General features: G+C 45.5%; 1 protein-coding gene across 7 annotated transcripts in view; it reads right to left on the bottom strand.

The window, feature by feature from the left end:
- The window catches only part of FGFR2 (fibroblast growth factor receptor 2), an 81,543-nt gene extending 73,222 nt beyond the window's left edge, over positions 1 to 8,321 (bottom strand). For 2 of the 7 annotated variants that reach the window (XM_033066316.2, XM_033066318.2), the window contains exons 1-2: positions 5,304 to 5,778; positions 2,858 to 3,111 (exon numbers count right to left, since the gene is read on the bottom strand). In XM_033066316.2, coding sequence (XP_032922207.1) covers positions 2,858 to 3,111; positions 5,304 to 5,440 — 391 coding nt within the window. In that variant the 5' untranslated portion in view covers positions 5,441 to 5,778. Of the gene's footprint in view, positions 1 to 2,857; positions 3,112 to 5,303; positions 5,781 to 7,289; positions 7,349 to 8,177 lie in introns of those variants that run through there. The other 5 variants (XM_033066315.2, XM_033066314.2, XM_033066313.2 and 2 more) reach the window with 5 other exon arrangements.
- Between the last annotated feature and the right edge of the window lie 17,238 nt (positions 8,322 to 25,559).

Genomic DNA, 25,559 nt, shown 5'->3' with positions numbered 1-25,559 from the left:
AAGTCTTTCTGCTCCCCACGACAAAAAACATGCATGTAAACACTTGATGTGAGAGATAATTTGAGAGCTGGAAGTCCTACAGGTGCTGTGCCTGCTTGGTTTTGCCATCACTGCTTGGGAATGAAGCACACAGCTGAGATCCACATCAGGATCCTCACTGAGCACCACAATTATCAGCACCAGCATCACCACCCACAGTGGATCAAGATGCCATTTTCAGTGTAAACACTTTCACATGGACCAGAGTTAATACCCAATGGTCACAGAGGGATATTTATTTACTGAATGATTGAGAATAGCCAAAAAGCAGAGAACCTTAAAGCATGACATCATGCACATATCCATGCAGCTGATTACCCTGGTAATCAATACTGCTTGAAGTAAAGCACATACTTTAGTATTTTTTGAACACAGCCAGACACCCTGAAAAAAATGATTGCAAATGTCCCTAAAGTTATGTACAGCTGAAAGTATTTTCTCTGTTACAACCACAGGAGCAAATCTCAATTCCTGCTAATGTTGTGTACAGCTTTTCCAATAGTCTGAGTCACTAAGACAATAAACAATAACAATCCAAGCACCTGGGATTAAAAATAAATAAATAAATGCAGGCAATTCGGGGCATGTCCATGAAGGAAGATTCAGGAACAGATCAGCAAGTGTCACCAAAGGTCATGGCCCTGCCGACCTTCTCAGCTGGCATGAAATGTCATAGCTCTAATGACTGCAGCCCCATTGAAAATCTACATTATTGGAGCACCTGACCCCCCAAATCAGCTGTGCCCAAAATGTTTTGGTATTTACTAAATTAATAAAAGAAGTCTGCTTTGTCTTTGAACAGATTTTTTGAAGGGTTTTTTGGTTTTTTTTGTTTGGGTTTGGAGAGCTTGTGGGTGGCAGTGATAGAACCCAGAAAAGGTGATTGTGTAAAAACTTGGGTTTGTTTTGGTTTGTTTTTTCTTATCAAAGGATTTAATAAAATACATAAAGGAGGTTTTATTTCCCAAATCTCAGATATACATCCCACACAATTCCCTGTATTCTGCAGCATAAAGGCTCTTATTATGCCATTAACTTAGAAGCGTTTTCTGATTTTTTTTCTTGTTTCTGGTAATGATTTGGGTTCTCACATCTAAAATTGTTTCACATCAGTAACATTCCTGCCCAGGAAAGAAGTTTTAAATCTTTTTTAACAATTTACTCTTTGATAAAACCCAGATTCCACCCCCTACATATTCGGTATGTAAGAGGCATATATTCTCAAACTGTGCTTTCCAAAATAATAAAAGCTATTCTTTCCCTGAAAAGTTGAAAAATTATCAGTCACTGTTCAAAAAATATTACTCTTTTTCCTGTAAAACACTTCACCAATCTTTAATCACATTCTTTCTGACTTGACCCTAAAACAAGGGGACCTCACTACAAAGCTAGTCTGAAACCAGAATTATTCATGATTTTGTCATTCCCCTGAAAAGCCAAAAAGGCACCAGATGTTCAATTAACAAATCATACAGTAAGTGGCAACAAGAGTTGGGCTTTTTTTTCTTTTTAATCTCAGGTTACCTTCAAAAGAAATAAAAACCCAAACATTTTTGCTATCAACAATCTCTGTGGCTGACAGATGACAATATTGCTATTCTTCGAGAATTTTTTTCAGGAATGCTTGCTAGGGAAGAGGGCTCATCATCTCTAAATAGTTCATCCCCTGCCATCAATAAAAATGTACTTGGAGCAGATTCTAAAAATGCGTTAGCTGGTGACATCTATTTTTAGAGGCAGTGGAGAGAAACAAATAAGTTTTGCATGAAGAATTATTAAATAAAAACGAAGCTGCATCCATGGACATGAGCAGCAGAAGGTGTAAAGGCCAAACTCTCTGCAGCAAGCTTGCCAGGTCAGAAATGCTCTGTGGACTATTAGATCAGCTTGACAGCTGAGTTATTAGAACTGTGATCACTCCTCCAAAAGACAGGCACAACCTTATGAGAGAAGCCTCACTTCCTCCCCCAGAAGCTCAGAGAGTAGGAATGATCCAGCACAACGCAGTAAAATCATTCTTCAAAACATCAACTCACAACAATAAAAAAGCAGCCCCTCCTTGGCTCTCCAAAAAAAACCACTTTGCAAAGTTTGAGGAACAGATAAACCTAGAAGAACATGCCAACAGGAGCAGGCCCAAAATAGGAGATTTTATCAAAACACCTCTTTCAACATGAAGGTCTAGATTGGCCTTTGCTGTCACAGCAATAAACTGCAGCCCTTCTACTGAGATCTGAATATTTACACCTTCAGAACTTGTGATCCAGACACTGCACCACCAGTTGTGCCTGGATATGAACACCAACTGCAGAGTTTGTCCTGAATACAAACACCAACAAAGCTGCAATAGCATTTTTCCAGAATGCCTGGCAAAACTAAACATTCACAAATAAAAACCACTGAGATTCATTTTCCTCTGGGCTCCTCAGGTTAAGTCAATCCCAAAGAGCAGCAGAAACTCATCCCGCTTCTCTCCTTGAGACAGCAACACAAAACAGCACCAAAGTGCCACGGACTGGTTTCCTTAAAGACCCATTCCTGAAAACTTTCATCTGTACACTTTGATTATACAACGTGATGACAGTCCCAAGTGAAATCACTGACACCACTGGCTTGCACAAGAATAAACAAACGCACGCTTGTACAAACACAGCCCAGGCGAGAGCAGGGAAAGTCAGAAACCCAAACTCTCCAGGGCTGCTCTGTTACTTGCCTTGGATTTACCAGAGCACATGGAAAGATGTTGACTTCTATTTCAGATATCCAAGCATTTAAAATTAACTTCTTTCAAGGATATAAGTATTGTAGAGTGATTTACCTTCGGGTTCCACCGTGGTGTCTTCAACGACTAAATTAAAAGAAGGTCGAGCCAGGGAAAGTCCAGCCATGGTGACCACCACCAGGCAGATAAGGCAACCCAAATCCCAGCTGACCATCTTTTTAGAGTAAATTCCTGGTCCATTTCCATATCTCCATGTGGACTTTAATCCCATCTGAGCACCTCTAGAGGAGCATGGAGAGAAAGCTGTGCCTTCGGCCAGGGTAATGCCTCCTCCCTTGGAACGGCGGCTGCTGCGGGGAGGAGAGAGATTTAACACTGTCAGCAAAAACATCTCCAAACACAAACCCAAAACCTTCATAAAGCCTCAAACAGAGCTGAGGTGAGAGGGAGGGGAGCAGGAGGATGGGAAAAATAGTTTTCCAGCTTCAAGAATATGTGAAAAGTGAGTGACTTTTCATCTTCTGTTAGCAGTTTCCATCATCACCTGAGGCATAACCAAGTCCTCCTTGTTTTCACAAAATCACTGCTCAGCACATATTGAGAGATATTTTACTGACAGAAAAACATACAGGTTTTCAAAAATGAGAGGCACACACATGTGCAGGCACATAACCTGTAATGCTACAAAATTGCCACAATTATACAAATTATATTCTTGTTATTGTTTGAAGGTTTATTTAAGTTTGCCTTGTTTTTCATTCCTTCACCTAGGCAGTTCTGCAGCCAGATGAATTTGCAGGAATTCAGTAATTTTCCACAAGAAAAGCACTTGAAAAATATACTCCTTAGAGTTGGAAAAATCTGTAAGACTATTTCAACTCAGGAATTGCAGCTCCCCCATGGATGTACCCTCTTCTGACTCAGTTTAGTGTCCTTTGGAAGCCCCTGAGTCCTGGGCAGGTGAAAGGCTCAAGTCTTTACAGTGATATTGGTTTGCTACACTGCATTACAGGCAATTAAAATCTGTATAAAATATGGTATAGATTGCAGTTCCACAGCAGACCTGCCCAACATCACTTTCCATCCATACATGCCAAGCTGTGTGCACAAACCTTTCTTTTCTCAATCTCTCAATGATGCTTATTGAGATCTATTTTTCAGAAGTAGGTGGGAAAAAAAGTCTATTTTATTCAGAATAAAATAAATTTAAATGGATGGAGTTAAGTGGCATTCCAAGCATAATCTGACAGAAAAGTGGCACCAAAGGAATTGGCATTCCCTTCAGGAGACCCTGTTGCTTCTACACAGATGCCAGGTGAGGGTCAGAAGAGCATCCTCCTCACAGGGTGATTTAACAGCTCAAGCAGAAAATTAGACCTGATTTTCCGCTTCAGAAATAAAAGACGGTAAAACCTCAGTAAATGGATAAAACAAGTAACTGCAGCAATTGTTCTAATCTGGTCAATGATTCATCTTAGATGTGATGAAACCCAACTGAAATTTGGAGAGCACTTGTCTGGAAGGGGAAAAAATAACACAAAACCTCTTTTTCCCTCCTGCCCTCAACACTTGAAAATTAAAAGAAAAAAAAATAAAAAAGGGAAGGGAGTGTGGAGATAAAGTCAAACTTCTCCAAACTCTTTGTCGTTGGGATTTGGTGTGGTACCTCAACATGCAGGAACAGGGACATAGATTCTCCTTTTATAAAGCCAACCATTTAGAAGGCGATTCTGATTTTTGTTAGCCTTGCGCTAGCTGCTACAAAGTTCCCAAATGCTGTTGAGGCATTTTTTATCTCGGGCACTGTAACACAGTAACACCTGGAGTCAGTAGAAACAGGTTTTGGATGACATAAATAAGTCACTTGAGGAAAACAATTAATACATGGTATCCCTGGTGAATCCCTGCTACTTCAGGGCAAGCTTTTTTCATCTCCCTTGGTATCACCTCAGAGCCCTGTCCCTCCTGCAGAGATTTCAGCCTGGCTCGAGCATCCCCGACCACAAACTAGCAACCACCATTAAATTTCCAGTGAAAACACCACCAGACCACTGCACAAACATTTGCAAAGAGCTTGCCCAGCCCTTCTCCAAATAAGCACAGAGCAGGTGTAGAGCTGAAGAGAGCTCTGTCTTGGGGACCAGTTTGTGTCTGGAGCCAATATCCATGGATGCCACCACCCAGGTCCACTGCCCACCTCGCTGCCTGGCAGCCACAGCCTTGTTTATCCAGCTGTAAAGTGGGTAGAAATCCCTAATTAACAGCCTGGATGTAACGCTGATTTAATTTCCATAAATCATCCTGTAAACTCCGATTAAAGTCTACGTTGATAAATGCAAAATCCTATCACGGCTTTGCAGAAAGAAAACATACCAGAACGCCAGCATGTATTTCAGACTCCAAGAGCTTTAATTCCACTGACATTCCTGCAGTTTCAGATCTTCAGGCTGTGTTAAACGCCACTGAAAGCACATCTGTGGTTCCTATCCTCATCCTAAATCCTGAAGTGCACACAAGGCTACTTGGCCACGCGTCTCCTCACCTGAAGATTTTTGTTGGCTCCTGCACCTCAACATCTGCCGGCAGAAAGAAGAGATTCTTCATCCACAGGGCAGCAGCAAACCCAAAATCCTGGCTTGCCAAGGCGCAACAACACAAAAATGAAATCTCTGCGCCCATCCATGGAGCCAAACCACTCTTCACCACCAGGACAGCAAACGGGCTTCAAGGAATGCCCTCTCCCAAAAGAAGTGGAGTCCAGCGAAGATGAAGCGATACCAAATTCTTTTCATAGTTTAATTGCCACAGTTGCTGGGGGACGAGTCCCTGGAAAGACCTCCTGCGCTGGATAATTATGTACCTCTATCTCAATGTTTGGAACACAGCCCCAGCATGCTTTTTGGCCTCCACAATTCTGGCTTCCTGACTACAATACCATAATCCCTCCTGGAGTCTCAGACTCAGTGAAAGCCACACGTAGTGTTTATTTTTCCCCTTGAAAGGGAACTCTGTCTCTCTTCTCAGCCTACACTTTGGGGAGGAGTTGTCAGCCCCCAGTGATTGATGGCTCTCCTTGCCACTCGCTCATCAAGTCAATTTTCACCTCGTCACATACCTGCCCAAATTTTCTTTGCCAAACTGACAAGCATGGGAAAGCAGACTGGTTTGGGAGCCCAACCAAATTCCTCCAAGCTGTACTTCAGTTTAAACACACTCGCACACACAAACAAGTAGTACTTGTTCAGCAGTGGCATTAATTAAATTCAAAGCTCAGTGTTCTTTTTAATCTACTTGCATTGTTGTTTATAAGATGTTTATCACTCCCCAGGGACAGTACGATTTGTAGAGTATGTTAACCAAATCAATACATTGCTCACTGTATAACTTTTCAGCATCTTGCTCAATTAGGCGGGGAGTAGCAAAATCTGAGTGAAATATGGATCTTCCCTCCACAAAGAGACCTCAAGCGCTCTAAAAGCCCAGTAACATCGCCAGAAAAATCCAGGTAGATGAAGCTTTAAGCTAACAGCTTTATATACACAATTCCACTGACAGAGGAATTCTGTATGGACAGAAATTTCAGAAATATACATCCGTCCATAAAAATATATATACACATACATATCTAACAAGACTCTTCAGCAGAGCTCAATCTCCAAGCAAATCTGAGCATCATAGCTATTAAACATTAATTCTGGAGGACTAATGGGAACCGGCTGGCAGCTCCAGTACTTTTTCATTGTTTGAACTTCTTTCATTTGCTTTCCAGGACTATCCTGTTTTTCTCAAGTCTTTTGCCACCAAGAGATCGGGGAGGGGGGGGAAAATCTGCATTTTAATTGACATTCCAGAGAGCAGGAGAAGTCCAGAGGCTGCTGATTGCTGTCTATTCAGCCCAAACAGGCTTTTCAGATGAAAATGAGAAAAGGCTAGTGGAAGATTTACAGGGATTTGGTACAAAGGAGACAATGAAGTTTTAAATGTTGATAGCGTTTCACACCAAACGCATAATGGGTCCCAGTTTGAAGGGGCCGTTTTGCATTTAAATATATATTTCATTGACGATTTCTCTCCCCCCGTATCTCAGACGGGGTGGTTGTGCGGGGCAGCCCCGGGCTCCGGTACCGAGGAGGGGCTGCTCCTCCGGGACCGAGCTGCCCTTCCCCAGCCCGCGCTGCCCGTCCTGCTGTCACCGCTGGAACGTCCCCAAAGTCACCGCGCACCCACGGGGATGCGGCCAAGGCAGCAGTGCCGCCCGGGCTTCCCCGGCGCCGCAGCGGCGACCGAGCGACCACAAACCGAGCGGCGGCTCCAGCGGGGAGCAGAGACGGAGTCCCGCATCGGACAGCCCGCCCGGGCACCCCCGAGCCACCGGGGAGATCCCCCCGAGCCCCGCAGCCGGGATCTCCCCCCGAGCCCCGCACGGCCCCGGAGCGCGCACCCGGCGCCCAGAGCGCCGCGGGACCCCCAGCCCAGCCCAGCCCAGCCCCGGGGCCGCCCCTTCCCCCGGCCCGCCCGCTGCCTTTACCTGCGGCGAGAGCGCCGGGCGGGCTCCGCTCCGCGGCGGCTCCCGGGCTGGGGCGCGGTGCCGAGCGGCGGCTCCCGGGACGGGGCGAAACTGCGGTCACAGCGGCCGCGGTCACTGCGCGGGCGGCCCCGGCTGGCGAGCCCGCAGCGGCGCAGCGCCGCGCATCCCCCGCGGGACGCGCCCGGGGCAGGCAGGAGGGCGGCGAGGCGAGGCAGGAGCCGGCCCGGCGCCCCGTCCCGTCCCGTGCCGTGCCCTGGCTCGGCCGCAGCGGCTACCGCCTCAGAGGGGCGAGCCCGCCGTGCCCGGCGCCAGCTGCCTCCTCCTCCCCCGAGCGGGCATCGCCGAGCAGCGCGCCGCGGGTCCCGCTCCGCTCCATCCAGCCCCGAGCCGCCGCAGCTTTGTCACGCCGACAGCCCCCTCGGGTGGGAGGTGGGTTTTCTCTCCCCCCTTTCCCCCTCTCGGCGCACTCCTCCGGCTCCTTCCTCCTCCCCCGGTCACTCCCCCCGCTGCAACCCGAGCCGTTTCCTGGACGGCGCTGCCGGGCTCTGCCAATCGCCGCCGAGCCCCTTCCCCCGCCCGGCCCTCCGAGGTGCGGAGCCGGCAGCCCCCGGCCCGGCCGAGGGTCGCGGATGCCCCCGCAGCCCCGGAGAGGGGCAGGAGGGGATGGGGGAGCCCCCGCTCCGGCCGCTGCCTGCCCGGGGGAGCGGGATTGCTCATCCCGCAGGGCTGGAGGGGAGGAACCCCGCACAGCTCCCGACGGCTGCTCCGCTCAAAGTTTGCAGCGGGTTGGGAAGGGAAGATGGGGAGCGCGGCGAGTGGTTGAGCCTGGGCTGCGGCACCGCCACCCCGGCACTGGGCAGCATCTCCATCCTCTCACAAAAACCCTACCAGCTCAGCAGCGGTCCCCGCAGCCTCTCCTGAAGTGTTTCAGGCTCAGAAGCCGTGGCTGGCCTGTGGCGAGTTCATCTAGAGAGGATGGCTGGATAACACCCGCTCCAAAAATCACTCTCAGGAGACTCTCAGTTCAAAGCCTGAGTCCAACTGCCCCGTGAACTGGTCTGACAGTGCACTTTTAATACCTGCTTCCCAAATGGGAAAAGTTGTCGAAAAGTTATGCAAGCATCATTTGTTTGGACACACAGATGTAAAACTGCATAATAGGGATATTCAGAATTCTTAGCCTGATCCTTGTTTAATAAAACATTTGCTTTAGATACCATCAGCTAGGTTTTGAATATGGAGTCTGTGTAAAGCTTCCTTGCGTAGAGTCAGCTTGACAACAAAATCAATAAGTGGTGGTTGCCTCAAATTTAATCAGTGTTGATCAATTTAATGTTACTTTATTTAAACTCTACTGTACATTTTATATGTTGTGTATGGTATTGATCAAGGGGATTTTCAAGGACTGAGGCCACACATCATAGTGTAACTTTATTTACACACACTCAGATATCAAAAACTTGAAAACAAGTTTTCTGTGGAGTATGTACTTACCTCCCAGCATGTATTTTCCCTCCACTACTGCAGTCTTTATGAGTGATGGCAGACAATTTTGTAATTGATTGGAAACACAGGTTTAGGTTTTTTGAGGGGTGTTGTGGGGCTTTTTTGGTTTTTTGGGAGTTTTTTTTTGTTTTGGGGGTGTTGTTTGTTTGTTTGTTTTGGGGCGGTTTTTTTGTTTGTTTGTTTTTTTGTTATTGTTGTTCCTAAAGTAACAGACATCTGAGTGTTCTAATTGAGAAGCTGAGATGTCACAGTCAAGATCCAATTTTCCCAGCACTGGGCATGTCCATCGCCCATTGAAAACATTGTTAACACATTCTCACATAAATTATTGTCCGGCACAGGAAGCTGCAATACCTTTCCCTATTCATCGATATCTTTGCATACTCTGAAAGAAAAGGAAGCATTCCACTAAAAATGACAAATCAGAACACCTATTTCCAAGGTCTGGAAGCACTTGTCAGAATTTATTCTTTTGGAGGATGAAAAGATAGCAGTCTATCAATAGCAGCCTTTTCTCTTAAACGAGCCACATTCTCCTAAAGTAGCCCACAACAGCCCAGCTCTTCAATCTGGGAAAAGCAGAAGCATGTTTGGAATTAAAGGGGTTGGGGGGGAGATCAATTCTGTCATCATATTTAGGCTTCAAGAGATCTCAGTGGGCCCAGGGAGCCTTTCATAGCAGTTAGGCTGCTGAATGAGAGCATAATCTCTTTACAGTTTTTTCCTCCTCCTCTCAAAGTGGCTGGGATCTTTTCTGTGAGCCCTCCTGCACGTGAATGGTGTGGCTAATAAGCCTATTAATGAGGTTCCACAGCAGAGTGTGAATAGGTAAATAAGCCCCAATCTGTTGAGGTTCAGGAGCAAGGGCAGTAAAGCCATCATGAACTAAAGGTGACAGTTTGAACTGAAATAGGAACAACAGCTCCAGGTTTCAAGCGAAAGAATAGACAGACAAGGCACACATTCAGGCTCCTTCTACCCCCTACCGAGCCCTATTTTCTCTCCCATTCTTCCTCCTTTATAAAATGTCTTGAGTAGTCACCCATTTTTTCAAAAGCTCTTGAGACGTCCTTTTTCATCCTGGCAATGATACATCAATAGGGAGGAAGGAAAATGAGGACACCAATGCTCCTTTGCCCCGCAAGTTTCAAAAGCAGGAACAGCGCTGTGTGCCCTCGCATATGGAAGCGGGGGAGGAGAAGGAAAGTTAAATTGAATCTTTCAGCCCTGCCAGCTCTTTGTCGCTGCTGTCAGCCGAGCTCCGGTCGTCCCTCCGCACGCAGGCAGGGACACAGTTAATGTTCAACAGGGGCAGGGTCCGAGCCCTGCTCCAGCTGCAGCGCTGGGCTCGGCCGAATGCCCGGCCAGGGGCACGCAGAGGTGAGGAGATGGATTCACTCCTGCCCAGCATCCCTCTACCTGCTGAAGGTGTGCCTGACCTCAGACTGCTCCTGGGCTGGACCCGGCAGAGCCCGGCTCATCCATGAGCCCAGCTGGAAGGGATGGAGGCAGAAGGTTCAGCAGGTGACAAACAGCTCGGCTGTGCTGAGACACGGGGTGAGATGAGCAAGCAAAGCCCCCGAGCAATGTGCGAAAAGTCACCTCGGAAAAAAGCACAGCACGGAGCTTCTGAGCGCTCTCAGTTCTACTCCTTGCAGGCTCTGTGACATTTCTTTGAAGCGCTGGAGATATCAGGGCAGCATTGCGGGAGGAGGCAGCCCCAGCTCCCGGCACAGACAGATGGCAAGGGAGGCCACGGGTACCCGGGGAGGCAAGTTCTGCTGCACTCATCTATTCTCCAGCTGCAGGACCTGCTAACATGTCATCTGATGAGAATAGGAATAAAATACAGAAGTTAGATTAGGAAAAAAGTGAAAGAAAATGAAAGCCCGCACTTTCAAGTCTTAGGGGTCTATGGGGAGAAACGCTCTAGATCCAAATTCAACCACACATATCACTGAGTGTTCTCTATGAAAGACAGTGGGAATCAACAGCTGTCCCATCCAAAAATTTCTCCAGCCCATGCTAGATATGATTAAATGCTTGTCTAAGATTTCTTTTTATTTTTTAAAATTATTTTTCTTTAAAGTTCTTCCAAAGCTGAATGTCTAAACCCAAATTTGGCAGCTAAAATATTTACCTGGTTTCCAAAGTGTTTATGAGTCTCTTTCTGGGCAGCTTCAAACTTTTTTTTTAGGGTACCAAAGAGCAAATCATAGGAATTTACTTCTGAAAATATTAGTTTTTTCAAAGATAAAATGTTTTCAAAAACAACAACAAAAAAGTTTTTAAGGACAAAAAGTTTTTAAAGGCAAAAACCTTTCAGGCAAAGTTGCTCTACAGATTTTTCAGTTTTAAGGAAAAGTCATGTAATATAAAAACGACCCCATTCTAAATTAAAAGCTCCTACAGAGAGGCTTCCATCACTAGTTCTCACCAGATATTACTTCAAGATGCTGCTAAACTGAAAAATTGAGATAACAATTAATTATTTTAATGTCAATAGATCCAATAATTATCCATGAAAATGTGAAGCAGATGGGCTACCAAGTTCTTTGGCAGCAAAATGTGCATGGGAAGTGGGGGCTGCAGGTCTTGGGCCATCAAGGGATAATTTTACCGGGTGTTTATTCAACAAGAAAACCTCATTTTAGTTAAGCTAGAGAAGGGGGTAAACTAATTGCTTTTGTCTATCAATTTTTGATCTTCCTCTGCATTATGAACAGCTGGATATTCTAGGAAATAATTCTTCAGGCAGTAAGGCCAAGAAGTTGAGAAAAAAATCGTATTTTCACTGCTGCTGTGTCAATGACTTGTAATGGCATTTGAGTATCAACACTCCCCTCGGATTGTTATGCCTTGTAGCCATGTAACCTTTCTGCTGCTCCTCTCATTTTGTGTGTCTTAAGGAAAATATTCCAAACAAATATTTGTTGTTTTCATTACAGTGTTGCAAGATATGTTTAAACAGGAAATGTGGGGTGTTTTGAGCAGGGTATTACACTGGGATCCTGGACATTCAAAGATTTCTGCTCTTCTCCATTGGCTTTCCTGGGAAAGCACTTAATTTGTCTGTGTCCAAGCTCTCCAGCTATGAAATGAGAATAATAGATGCTTCCTGTCTCCCACTCTTTATCCAGTTCATCTATTTAGATGGTAAGCTCCTCGTCTCTGACCATGTTTTCATGCATGGCTTAGAACAATAGGACACTGATCTCAGCTGGAACCTCCAGGCACTTCCATAATGCAAATATTGAATACTAAATAATGAAAATAAAAGAAAATCCTCAATTTATTATGTATTCCCTCATAAAGAATTTGTCACACACTGTCCTGGTAGAGCACCCCTGGCTCTTGGGGAACAGCATCATTTCTAAAAGAGTGGAAAGCAGCGTCCATTGGAGAAGATCTTTTAGCAGTGAGCTCCTTTAAAGCAGACTGCAGAGAAACCCTGTGAATAAACTCCTTCTGAGTGCTGAGCAGGGCACAGCAAGACAGAGCCAGACTTGTAAAAATTAGAAGACAAAGGCTGCAAAGAAAATTTCTCCTTCTGTTACAGAACTTGGGTATATTTTGCTTGCTGGCCCGAGCACTTCTCATTTCTGTTTCCAGCTGATCAATACCCGCTGGTTTGTTTTACTGGAGCCCTGTGCCTCACTGGACCAGCTGGTGGTTGTGGCAGCTTCCCCTGCAGTGTTACATCAGATCAGATTCCTCTCCTGTGACACCGCAGGGTTCAGCAGAGGTGCTCTAACTTCCAGGCACAGCCTCAGAGCAGAAGGTGTGAAGTCAGCCTTACAGCAGGGCTCGTGTTACAGCTCAAACCCTGCACGGAGCAGGGAACTGCAAGGCACAGACCCACACTGTGGTCACTCTGTACTGTCTGTCCTGCTGTCCCACAGCACCAAATCCCAACAGATCCCTCCTGCTGCCCAAATCCTCTGCTGCAGTGCCAAGCTCTGCCTTTCCAGTTTGCTCTCCCACAGGCCCAGGTGCAGACACAAACAGGCACAGTCACTCTGCAGCAGTTAAAAATATAAAATAAAAGTAATTCTTCTACTTCCCACCTTGGGTAATAAAGCACTAAATGCCTACAACTATTTCCCTGCCTTGTTCTTCTTAACCCTCAAACATCTTTCAAGTCAGCATTCTCCAGGCAGTTAATATTCTTTCTCCTCTCCCTATCCTTTGCACATATTTTCCCTTCTCTCTCTCCTACCAGTTTTCATAGGAATTTGCTCCTTCCTTTAAGTGTCTCTCCCAGTGAAAGCCATGCCTTTTATCAGCTCCAGTCCCCACTGTAAGGTGACCTCCTCCCCCACTTTGCCAGGTGATTGTGGTACCCACAACTTCACTCCATACTCTGGATTGCCTTGGAGAGCAGCCAGTGATCTGCCCAAAAACATCTCCACATACATCAAGGTTCAACAGCGCTCATTTGTTAACTCTGCAACCACGTCCACAAGCTGCAGTTCCCAAAAATGGGATGGATAAGATAAAGTCCCAAAGACAATTTGATTCAGTTCCTTAAACCAAAGTCACAGAAAGGTTTCCCACACACAGACCCAAACTGTCCTTTTTCCTTGCTCCCACAGATTCAGAAACACCCTTTTCTCCTTCATTCTTTTCTGTTTTAAATAAAGGGTTGTAGGGAAGCTTGCTTTGCATGAAATCCAGACTTGCATTACTGAATATTCATATGCATATGAATGAATATTCATATATGTATAACCACACAGCCATATTTCAGGGCTTGAAGAGAAGCCTGCTTTTGATTTAGATTGCCAAGCTGAGGTCAGATTCCATTTCTTAAAGGACAGCAAAGGTTGTATTGGTGATTGGTGGATGAGAAAAACCCAAGATCCCTCATTCTGCTCTCCTGATGCCAGCTGAGCAGAGATCCTGCTGGAGACTCTCAGGGCTGCTGAACTCAATGGGTCAGGAAAAGTTTTGCACTGTGGGCACAAGTAAAGAGGCCAGAAACTTGATTACAGGGGAGACTTAGTTAAATATTCACTGGGATTCATTATGTGAAAACCACTAGAAAGGAACAAGTTTCTACAGGAAGGGTAGGGCTGTTTTATTCTTGCTTCTGCTGTGAAATGCTCCTGGTGGCTGCATAACCCAGCTGCTGTCCTCTAGTGGGAGGAATACAGCAGGTCTGTGAGGATGTGCAGCAATGCTTTTGCTGGTGTTTAATCCTGGTGCTCCTTTAATTTGCCAAAGACAGCCTTGGGGAAACCAACCCTGTCCCATGGGAGTTTCATGACAAATGGCCTCTCCCTACCTTCCCGAGCTGGATGGGTCCCAAAATTGTGCAGGTCCTTTGAAAAGGGGCATAATGTTGATTGGACAAATGATAAATCTCAAAAATCTCTTTGAAAACAGAGATTTTAAATAGGGCTCCAAAATTTTACTGGAATATTCAGTAAATTACTTGCAAATCAGCATCTGAAAGGAACAAATTCAGTTTTGGCCACAGAGGACAAGAAAAGAGTAATAAGGAGTGAGGAACTGGAGAAACACTAATCCCAGATTTACAGAAAGCATTAGCTCTAAAAAGAGTTTTTCATGGCATGCAAAGGGTGAAATCCTGAGTTGGCCAGTGAGGTAGCTCTGCCTTAAAAACATACAAGGCAATTTCTCTCCTGTAAATTTTATTCCCTGAAGCCTTACATTCAGCAATCTACTTTCTGAGGGAAAAAAAAAAAAAAAAGGCATCAGCAGTCCCACCCTGCTCCACATGTAGAAACAAGCTCCTGTTTAATTCTAGAAAACAGAGAAACTGAAACATTTTAAACAGAAACTGCTGTGATCGCCAGAGTACAACCAAGGGTGGGGAGTGGGGGGGAGGAACAAGTGGTGAAAAATTGAGCTAAGAGCAAATGAGCTGCGTTTGTAATTGTGTTCAACAAGAAAAAACATCATTTACAGATAAGAAATGATGCAGGTTTAACCCTTTGCAAACAATCAGACAGGAGCAGCTACAAGCAATGGCTCTATTTCTTGTGCCCAGGGGTCAAGAGAAGGGACAAAAGGGAAAAGAAGCTGAAGGAGGAGAGGAAAGTGCTCATATGGTGCCCTCACTAAAATTGTCATGGAGCCAGGACGTGGTAGGGAAATACAAGGTTTCTTTTCTTTCCTCATTCCTGCCTCCAATCCACAGGTTTCTGATAGTTTAAGGGGTAAGGAGCAGACCAGGAGCATTTTCCAGAGGCATATGAAAAATGGGTTTAACCCCCATTTTCCTCAGGGAGCAACTTGCAAAAGATCCCACAGGAAAATCGTGCTGTGATTCCGTGTGCTTAGAGGCATCCAGTTGCTTTGTACTCCAGGAAAATCTGTCTGGTCATGGGATATGTTAAAAGCTGGGGTTAGTACTGAGGCTTCCTCTTCTTGGATGCTGAGATCACCAAAGTGGCCCAGCAAAAAACACCTCCTAACGCCCTTGCATCCAAAACTCTGACAAATTTGCCACCCATTTGGAGCTCTTCTGTTAATAGACAGAATGGTGGGAGAATTAACTTCACCAGAGGGAAAAAGTCTTCCAAAATCCTCATACCCATGTTACAATCCTGGAATGGATTGAGCTGGAAGAATCTTTAAAGGCCAGCTAGTCAAACTTCCCCTGCCATGGGCACCTTCCACTGTCCCAGGTTGCTCCAAACCCTGTCCTGGCCTTGAACACTTCAGGGATCCAGGGGCAGCCCCAGCTGCTCTGATACCCTGTGAGTACTGGGTCATGTCCACTTTTCCTCTCCCTTTCTAACTCCAGGAAGGGAAAAGCCCAATGGCCTGATGCTGGAGGAGAGGCAGAGCCCCCAGGCAGTGCAGACCCCACTCTTGGGGGGCTGTGCTGCCTCTCCCTGTGGGATCTGGGGGCTGGGAGCTGAATCTCATCACCAGAGCAGTGAGGAGAAGCAGTGCACAGCTGTTTGCATGATACATATCTTGTGAATAAATAAACCTCATCTCCAGTGCTACTGCTCTCTAAACATCTGTAGAGATGTGCATTCACTCAAAACATTCAGAAAATAAACAGAAAGGGAGCTGCTCAGTGAACCCTCCTCCAGCCAAAACTCAGCCCTGTGAAAGTGTCGCCTCTCAACAGAGCCCAAAATCTCATCAGACCCCAAAATTTGTCTTTTTAAGAAAAATTCTCTCCATTTTCTGATGCAGAGACACCTCAGAGGCTATAGGCTTAGGTTTCCTAACCCTGATGAGTGTTTTTCCACAAATGCTGGGACAGAAGGAGGTAAAGAATAGTTAAATGCAGCACAATTGAAAATTAGCTCAAAATGCTGCAAGCTGCAATTCAGATGGATTACAAGATAACCTCAGTAGTTTCAAGAATGTAACAAGAACAGCCCTAAATCAACATAAATACTTGCTCAACCATTTTCATCTCAGGATTAATGTCAGATTTTTTTTTGTTGTTTGGTTCTTTTCTCCTGTGGCATTAAAACCACTTTCCAGCTCTTTTTTTTTTTGGCAAAGTATTTGTGGTTACCAGGAAAGGAGGATGAGGATGGTGATGGGGCAGGGGGAGTGGGGTCCATCTCCCCTCTGGAGAGTGGGAATGGAGCTGGGCAGGGAAAGGCTGATGCTGGTGGGGATTTGCTGGGGTTTGGAGGGGAGACAGGCAGCTGCCTCCTGCCACCCCCACTTTGGTTTTGCCTGCTCAGTTTTGTCACAAGGCAGCTGTGACCATTTTCAATGCTTCCTTGAAGGTTTTTAAGTCCTCAGCAGCACTGACAGCCTCAGAAGCCCTTTAATCTGGGGTAACTTCTGGAGATTTCTTTATACTCAGAGAAAACAAATCCCCAGAGAGCCACCTGTGGCCTCTGGGATAAATTTCTGCTTTATGGTCGCCTGCAAGCTGGCCGGGAGACACACCCTTGCTTGCTGGAGTACAGATAAGCTTCCAAGGACTTCAAAGGGATTGCTGAAGCAGGCTGCAGTGGATTTCTGCAGAAATGTAATGCACAGCATGTGTCTGAGGGGATGGAGAAGAGCTGGGGTGGTTTAGATTAGATAGCACTATTTGGCTTTAGAGGGACTTGAGGAAGTGAGAGACATGTAATTGTCTTTTAAAGTGTAGTATTTGACTTCAGTTCGCCCAACATTGCAGAAGAGCTTGTAGATAAGCAGCAGAAATTATTTCCTTGTGAGGGCTGGGTACCACTTCCATATGACAAAACCCCCTTAGAGCAGTTTTTCCATCCAGGATGTCATTGTTTTGGGGTAAGGCTCAGTTACATACCTGTCCAGACCTAGAAACTTATTATTGAATTTATTATTGCTACAGAGCACCTCAGGGCCACATCTTCCTTTATTCTTTATAGAATTACAGAGTCCTAAAATAGTTTGGGTTGGAAGGGACATTGAAGATAATCTCATTCCAAACCCCAGCCATCGACAGGTTCCACTAGACCAGGTTGCTCAAATTCCAATGAACCTGGCCTTGAACACTTCTGGGGATGGGGCAGCTTCTCTGGGCTACCTGTGCCAGAGTTTCACACACTCATTGTAAAAAATTCTTCCTCACATCAACCTTCTTTTAAGTAAAACCTCCCCCCTCCTTGTCTGGTCACAACCAGCCCTGCTAAAAAGCTCATCCCCATCCATTCTGGGCCATTGCACATTGCCTCCTCTGCTGGAAGTTTACTGATGGTCTTTATTCATTGCTTGGTTCCAGCTCTGCTCTGTGACTACAAATAGACAGGATTTTACATATTTGTCAGGAGACTGCAGTGGCTCTCAATGTTTTTTCTTTCTATTTAAAGTCAATAACATCTTTCAAGAGTTAAAATGAAGGATGAATTTCTTTCCCTGAAGGAAGGTACACCCAAATAACCAATAGGCAACCTTTACTCGGCTCCTCCTTAGGTGAATATTCCCTATTTGATATCAAGATTTATTTTCCTTGAAGAAATGTGCCAGACTATGCCAACAACATGAAAAATCACTGTGGATTTGTCAGCAGGAACATTTGCTCTGGAGTGAGTATGAGCTTGAAAAGCAGAGCCAGAGTCAAGGCTGAGACTGAAGATTAACTGTTTGTTCCATTAAATAATTTACTGGCCAAACACAAAGCATTGCAAAGTGTGTGTGTCTCGGCCAATAAAGAAACATCTGCCCAGCAAAATTTACCTACATATAGTCCTCAATTGCAGGCTTTGAAATTCCTTGAGCAAATCTCATCTCCTTGCTTATCCAGAGGGTATTATTCCCACTCTCCTGGTGAGCTACAATTTTAAAATGCCACTTTCAAAAGTGCATCTCTGCTGATGAAAGCCACGAAGGCAGAAGAACATAAGAACTTTCACAGCTGCCAGCTCACAACCCACCAGAGCTTTTCAGGCCTGTGCCTCACCACCAGAAAAGAGAACCTCTGTAAGGAAGATTTTTCTGTCTATTTTCAGTAAACATAAGGAGATAAACATATGCAGTTTTCCCCAAAACATTTCAGCAAAGTACTGCTTTTGCTTAAAAACGTAAAATTCTTGCTGGTAAATAAATTTTTTTTCTCCGAGTGAGTAACTGTATAAATGAAATCATGGATTTTTCTGTTCATTTTAGTAACTACTGGGCAGTAATATTGAAAAAGTAATAATTTGTGAAGCTGTGTTGTACACAATGAAGAATAATTTAGCATTGGCAAAAGGATGGATCCTGACTTTAGCATGTTGACAAATGAAAGAATAATTTTCTAGTATTTTACACAGGTTAAAAAACCTAACATTTATTAGAATGAGCTCTCAAAGCACAAAAGAGGGAGTCTGGTGTCACTGTGGGGACGTGGGCTCATCAAACAGTGACTGAATAAATCTAAGTGCAAAATCATGAGTAATACTGGAATCACTACATCTATGTCCCCAAGAAACACTTTCTTGTTTACCTACTAATTCCAGAGTATTAAGAATCATTAATCATGACTGAGTTTGGCATTCCCTGAAGACATTCATTCACCACTATCATAGAGACAGAGAAAAGTCAAGTAGACCTCACATACAAGCCTTTATCTTCATTTTCCTTTGAGGTCCTTCTACAGAAACAGCTGAAATGAGTACAAGCATTCATCTAAATCACAAACACTGGATTAATTTAGTAGATTTATACAGTGCTGGAAGAGTTTGTTGGGTTTTAGGGGTGGTTTCTATGGGATTATATCTAAGGTCCTCTTCTTACTTGCCCTTTTTTTCTCTCTCATCATACAAACCTGTTGCTGACTGTGGTGACAGCCGTGACAACTTCTGCCAGGTATTCCCAGGGATGTACAAACTTTTCCATGGCCATACCCTCCCCAGCTCATCTGCAGGGGCTCATGGGTTCAGGAGCCACTTGGGCAGGTAGTAGCAGTTTGGATGTCACTGCAGTTCAGCCACAGATCCTCCTCAAGAGGCCAGGAGGAGAAGGAGAAATCCTGCTCCAGCCAGGGAGGTCTGTGCCCTGCCCACCATAGGGGCTTTTGTAAAATTCCCCTCTATGCCAAGAGAAGAGAAGAAAAATATACTTAGTAACTCCAAAAGTCACTACCACCACCGTATTTTGCATTCCTTAAATATCTAAGCACACAAGGATTGTTTTTGCAGGAAAATGAGTAGAAAGAGGGCTGCTGTGCAGTTCATTGCTTGGCCTGGGGTATTTCCTGGTGAATTATCCCTCAGCCACTGGTGTTCCATCAGGCAAGCAGCAACCCATTCCCCAGTTCAAGAAAAGGGATCAGGAGGCTCTCAAAGGGTGAGACAATTCCCTTTAAGCCAAGATATATTTAATATCAGTGAGAAGCTAGTGGAGGAATAGAAGTAAAAGTACATCACAGAAAAATTCAGAAAATGCCATTTGTTCTCACTTTCCCCCCGCCTTCTTCATGCAGGAAAGACTGAGTTAAGACTTAAAGCATGAAGGTAAGCAGTGCTTTAGTACAGCATTTAAAACATTTTATTTCACCCAAGTGGAGACTTGCAGAGTCTCGTCTGAACTCCTCCATCACCTGGGTCAGGTACTTGCTACCAGAACCTCCAGCATTAAGACCATAACTTCTGGTTGAACCAGATTGTTTAGAAAAAAATAACCCCATCTTAAATTAAGTTTTCAAAGAGAGAATTCATCATATCCCTAGGCAAATTGTTTCAGATATTAAATTCTCCAGTGGCCAAGAATGCACACCTTATTACTGGTCTGAATTCTTTAGCTTCAGCTTTCAGCCACAAAACCTCATTATAATTTTGCTTCATTAAAGAGCCCTTTCCCCACACCAGAACCCTTTTGCACTAATGGTTTGTCACACAGAGAAGCATGGGGTGATGCACATACTGTCAGGGAGACACTGCATGCAATAGCCAGTAAACTCTGTAAATTTGCTACATTTACAGGAATTTCCTGAGTAACCTAAATCAGTGCCAGTTATCCAGTCTTTTATTTAGGCCAATTAAACATTCAAAAAAAAAAACAAAAAAACACCATGGTCAATTATGCTTTCAGCATGCACCAACAGCAGGGACAGCACTGCATCAAACATCATTGAAGTTAGATATTTAGGGAAAGGTTTAGGTTTAGGTTGGGTACCAATAGAAGGTTTTTCACCCAGAGGGTGGCTGAGCACTGGAACAGGAGCAGTGGCCAGAGCACCAAGCCCGACAGAGCTCAGGAAGTGTTTGGACAATACTCTTGGGCACAGGGTGGGATTGTTGGGATGTCCTGCACACGGCCAGGAGTTGGATTTGATGGTCCTGATGAGTCCCTTCCAACACAGCACATTCTGTGACTCCACGAAACACCAATATCAATATCAACACAAACCTGGAGCACCCCAGCACGGCCTGGCTGCTGCTGTCCCCAGAACCCCAAAGTGCAAAGAGCCCTGGGCTGCAGAGCCACAAACCAGTGGCAGCACACACCGCGAGCAGGCCGCTCCTGTGCCTGCCTGCACCTCACAGCACAGGCAATTCCTGTTGTGTTTGGCACGGGAGGTTTGAAGGCAAACAATGCAGCAGCTGATGGTTATTTTCCACCGGCCTTTGGGAGGCTGCAGGAGGAGCAGCGCGGGCGAGGCCGTGCCGGGAGTGCCGCCATGGCTGCGGCGTGTCGTGGCCTGACAGCTCCGGCGCGTGGGCCGTGCTCCTCCTCAGGGGCTGCCTTGTAACTCTGAGTGATGGCAGAGCACAAAGTCAGCTCCCTGCCTGCCTCCTGGAGCTGCACACAGGCTGGGAGGATGACCTGCACGGCCATGGTGCTTCTCCTTCCTTTGGCGAGGCCCAGCACGGCCATGGTGCTGCTCCTTCCTCTGGCAAAGCTCAGCATGGCCATGGTGCTGCTCCTTCCTCTGGAGAGGCTCAGCATGGCCATGGTGCTGCTCCTTCCTCTGGTAAGGCTGAGCATGTCCATGGTGCTGCTCCTGTCTTTGGTGAGGCTCAGCACGGCCATGGTGCTGCTCCTTCCTCTGGTAACGCTCAGCACGGCCATGGTGCTGCTCCTTCCTCTGGTAAGGCTGAGCACAGCCATGGTGCTGCCTCTTCCTCTGGTGACACTCAGCACGGCCATGGTGCTGCTCCTTTCCTCTGCTGACACTCAGCACGGCCATGGTGCTGCTCCTTCCTCTGGTGAGGCTCAGCACGGCCATGGTGCTGCTCCTTTCCTCTGCTGGCACTCAGCACAGCCATGGTGCTGCTCCTTCCTCTGGTGAGGCTCAGCATGGCCATGGTGCTGCTCCTTCCTCTGGTGAGGCTCAGCACAGCCATGGTGCTGCTCCTTCCTCTAGTGAGACTCAAGAACCCCTCAGCGGGCTGTGGTTCACTGGTGGTCACTTCACTGGTGAAGGGGGACACAGGTGAAAGAGCAAACGCCCCTGGGAAGAGCAAGGGCTCTGGTTTTCCACATGGTGGACATGTTTGGAGGTGATGATCTCTGCTCTGGTCCGTGGTGGTGGCGTTACAGCTGCGATCGGTGTTCCCAAAGAAAATTCTGCTCCAAAGCAGGAGAATCTCCTCGGTGCAGAGGTCACATCTTCAAGGAATTAAACTGTACTGGTAAACAGCAGCTGTGTGACAACACACCGAATCTATACTTTCATGGACAGCATGAAGTGTTCAGTCAAAGCAATGAGGTACTGGGGGCTCTTGGCAATAAACATCCCATTATCCATGATTCTTATTAACCCAGTAATTTTGCAGAAAGCACAATTCATTTTCTCACTCTACTTTTTTATTATTAAGATGTGTTTTGGCTCAGAGACAGCCCCAGTTTCAAGAGTTCTGCTGGTTTTGTTGGTTTTTTTTTTTCTTTTTACAAGAGCGTGTAGTTACAAGACAAGAGGGCATGGCTTCAAATTGACAGAGGGCAGGTTCAGATGAGATATTAGGAAGAAATTATTTACTGTGAGGATGGGCAGGCCCTGGCACAGGGTGCCCAGATTTGCTGTGGCTGCCCCTGGATCCCTGGAAGTGCCCAAGGCCAGGTTGGACATTGGGGTTGGAGCAACCTGGGACAGTGGGAGGTGTCCCTGCCATGGCAGGGGTGGCACTGGGTGGGATTTAAGGTCCCTTCCAACCCAAACCATTCTGTTATTCTACGACCAATATAATTTAAAGAAATGTGCTTTTTGGTCTTCACCCAACTTTTGAACAGAAGAACGGGCAGAGCCCAACATTTCCAGCAACTCTTTCAGCAGAGAGCCAGAAGGAAATCTTTAGGGAAAATGGAGGTGTCATAATAAACTGAAAGGAGGGACATCAGCACAGAGAGTTGAACAGGAGAGATCCCAGACACTGAGTGTTGGGCTATTAGATAATTAGCTTAATAGTAACAGTAGACTGATATTAGATATTTCCATTAATATTCTTGGCACAAGAAATAGGAGCATGTTGAATTTTGTTGATAGCATAAGACTGGAAAGGACTGTCAAACACAGGAAGATGGGAATGTCTATTCAGGGAGAATGGGCTCAGAACAGACAAGAAAAAAAAAAAATAAAAGACTGAATTCACTGGTACAATGAGTAGAGTTGTGCTGCTCAGGATTAACAGTGACAGTTATGCCAAACTTTACCAGCTGGCAATGACAAGAAAATGTAGAACACATGGAAGTCAGAAAGTTTTGAGCTATTGAGAGAGATTCTGGAATAACTTTCTAGATGGTAGTGAGGGAAAATTCCTGCCTAACCTTAGGCTGACAGTGGATACACAGAGGATCACACGAGGTTATGATGAGCTGATGATGGGGTTCAGCATCTCAGGTAGAAGCAGGAACTTTGAATTGAAGCTGCTCATGTCTGCTCTACAAATCAGTGGGTAATTTGCTAATTAAACCCTTTTGTGATTACTATCTCCACCACCATTTTTTGCATTTTTTAGGGCCACCACTATAATCAAGCTGAACACCATGTCTCCATATATACATTGCTTTGCAAAACACTCATTCAGAAATGTTCAAAGCAGATCTTGCACCAGACTGAGGCCTTTTCTTACCTGACAGCAGAGATCTTCCTCACCCTCACCAACTGACTGAGGAAACATTTGTCTACAAACAGGTAATTTGGGGTGATGATAGCCTTTGTGTATACAAAATACTGTTGCATTAAACACATCACACACTTCAGAGGGAAAAGGCAAAGTACATCAGGTCAGCAGCTTCTGAAGTTGCTGCAGCACAGCTGGATGAAAGCAAAGCCACAAAGCCACCCTTAACAAGGGGGGTGATACTGAGCCAACCAAAGAACACTAAGAGTAGAGCTGGGGTGTAAGCAAAGACAGGAATATGCTCAATTCTAGGCAATTTACACTCAGTACATGAAGACTCTATTTCTCCTCTGAGCACTAAGATGTTTCCAGCAAAACCTGGGTTAGAAATAGAGATATTTGCAATGCTTTTATGACCATTATAGCTCATCCAAGATGATGTGTCTGGTTTGAAAGTCACAAAAAAACATATTCTTGTTAAAAATGCTGCCAAGAGGCTAAATGAAAACAGCCCGCTGCTGAATCCCATGTTTGCAGCGTTACCAGTGGGTTTTTTCAAGGGTGTTTATATAGACCAAGTTTCATTTAACAAGGCAAAAGCCGGAGCTCTCACATACTCCATTATTTCTCTGCAGGTCTTTCTCACCAGGGTTAAGTCTTTACACTACTTCCAAGCAAAGCAGCCAAGAAAAAGAAGAAACAAATGCTACTACTACTGAGCACAGAGGCCTCCTTTGCAAGAAATGTGATTTACGGAATGAAGTTCCTGGCATGTCTGCCGCGGGCTGTCACAACGTGTGCCTAAAATCCAGGGCTGAAACCCGATCCCCGCTCTTTCCAAGATGCATTGTGGCTTCTAGCAAGTTCTTCTGGAAGCACAGGCAGCCCTTTGCTCAGGAGCTGGGCTCCTCCTCTGTGCTGTCTCTCTGAGAGCTCTTTGGGAGGGAGCACCCTCCTAATTCCCTACGTAGCTGGTGTTGGTGAGCCCTGCTTTGCTGAAAGTTCTGGAAACTTTTCCATGTAGTTTGGAGAACTGATGCACTTGGAGAGAGACACAGAGCAAAGCTCATCCTGGTATCCAGAAGAGGCTTTGTGTTTGTCCTGCCTTAGCTCCACACATTTGTACATCAGAAACCCGACTGCTGTGAACTGAGCCATGGTGGAGACCTCTTTCTATAAGTTCACAAAATGGCAAGGAAGCAAGAGCAGCTTGGGAGCTCTCTGGGCTTTGCTGGTCCTGTTGAGGTTGAATTTTCATTCCCTTTCTGCAGCCCTTTGGATGTTCCTTTTTCTCTACATGAAGGAAATGCCTTTTCGCCATCCAGCCTTTCCTCAGCTGCATTTCAAACCCAGAAAATATTTTACCTCTAGCAAATCTTACCTCCTTGTCATTTTCCTGCTGTCTTCAAAGCCAGCGAGACAGTAGCATTTTTATCACCATGATCTGCCTCAACTTGCAGCAACAGAAACCCCACCACTGTAAGATCCCTTTTTGCCAGCCTTTTCCAGCCTTTACCCACAGATGATCCCATGGGAGACATCCCCTCCTGGGAGTGGAGGTCACCAGCTCCTGCTGGACTTTCTTGGTGAAAACACACTAATTTTGGATAAAAACCTGTGATTTTAGATAAATTCCAGTATATCAGTTATACAGAGGAGTTCCCAATGTGCATTATCTGCTGATGAACAGGTATTTTCTAAGAGTGGGAACAAACAAACCAACAAAACTCTCTGCAAAACAAAAGAGCCAACAGAGTGAGTCAAACCAAGCCTGCCTGACCGTTGACTCTGTTTGCTTCAGCAGGTTCTGGCTCTGGCCCCACTTGAGCCACAGAGTTTTGAAATCCATGCGTTTCTCCGTTCTCATCTTTCAGCTTTGCAGTAGACTTTTTTTCCCCCACAAACGTCTCTGAGGCCGTGTGGGACGTGGTCCAGCTCCCATTAAGGTCAGTGGGAGTGCTGCCACTGCTTCCCTGTGGGTCTCAGCACTATCCCATTGTATTACATTTCTAACTGCAATTGGATACAGATTATTTCAATTTTTTTCCTCTCCTAGTGCCCACAATGGGCAAAGTATTTTCCAAACAGAAGAGGTCCCACTGCATGTCCCTAAATCTCTAGAGGTACTGGAAAAATTCTTCTAATTAAATACATTTGACATGCAAGATCATAACTGTTCTCTAATAATTTTTTTAAAGACTTCTCTCTCATGTAGCTTAACTGTACAATAGCAGAGATTAAATCCTGATTCTGTTGAAGTCCATGGGAGTTTTTCCAATTAGCTGAGTTGGAGCCATGTTGTCTT

Source organism: Catharus ustulatus, chromosome 8 (genome assembly GCF_009819885.2).
Source record: "Catharus ustulatus isolate bCatUst1 chromosome 8, bCatUst1.pri.v2, whole genome shotgun sequence".
Classification (NCBI taxonomy): Eukaryota; Metazoa; Chordata; class Aves; order Passeriformes; family Turdidae; genus Catharus; species Catharus ustulatus.
The sequence above is the reverse complement of the archived record's forward strand: the minus strand, read 5'-3'. Positions and strand labels throughout refer to the sequence as shown.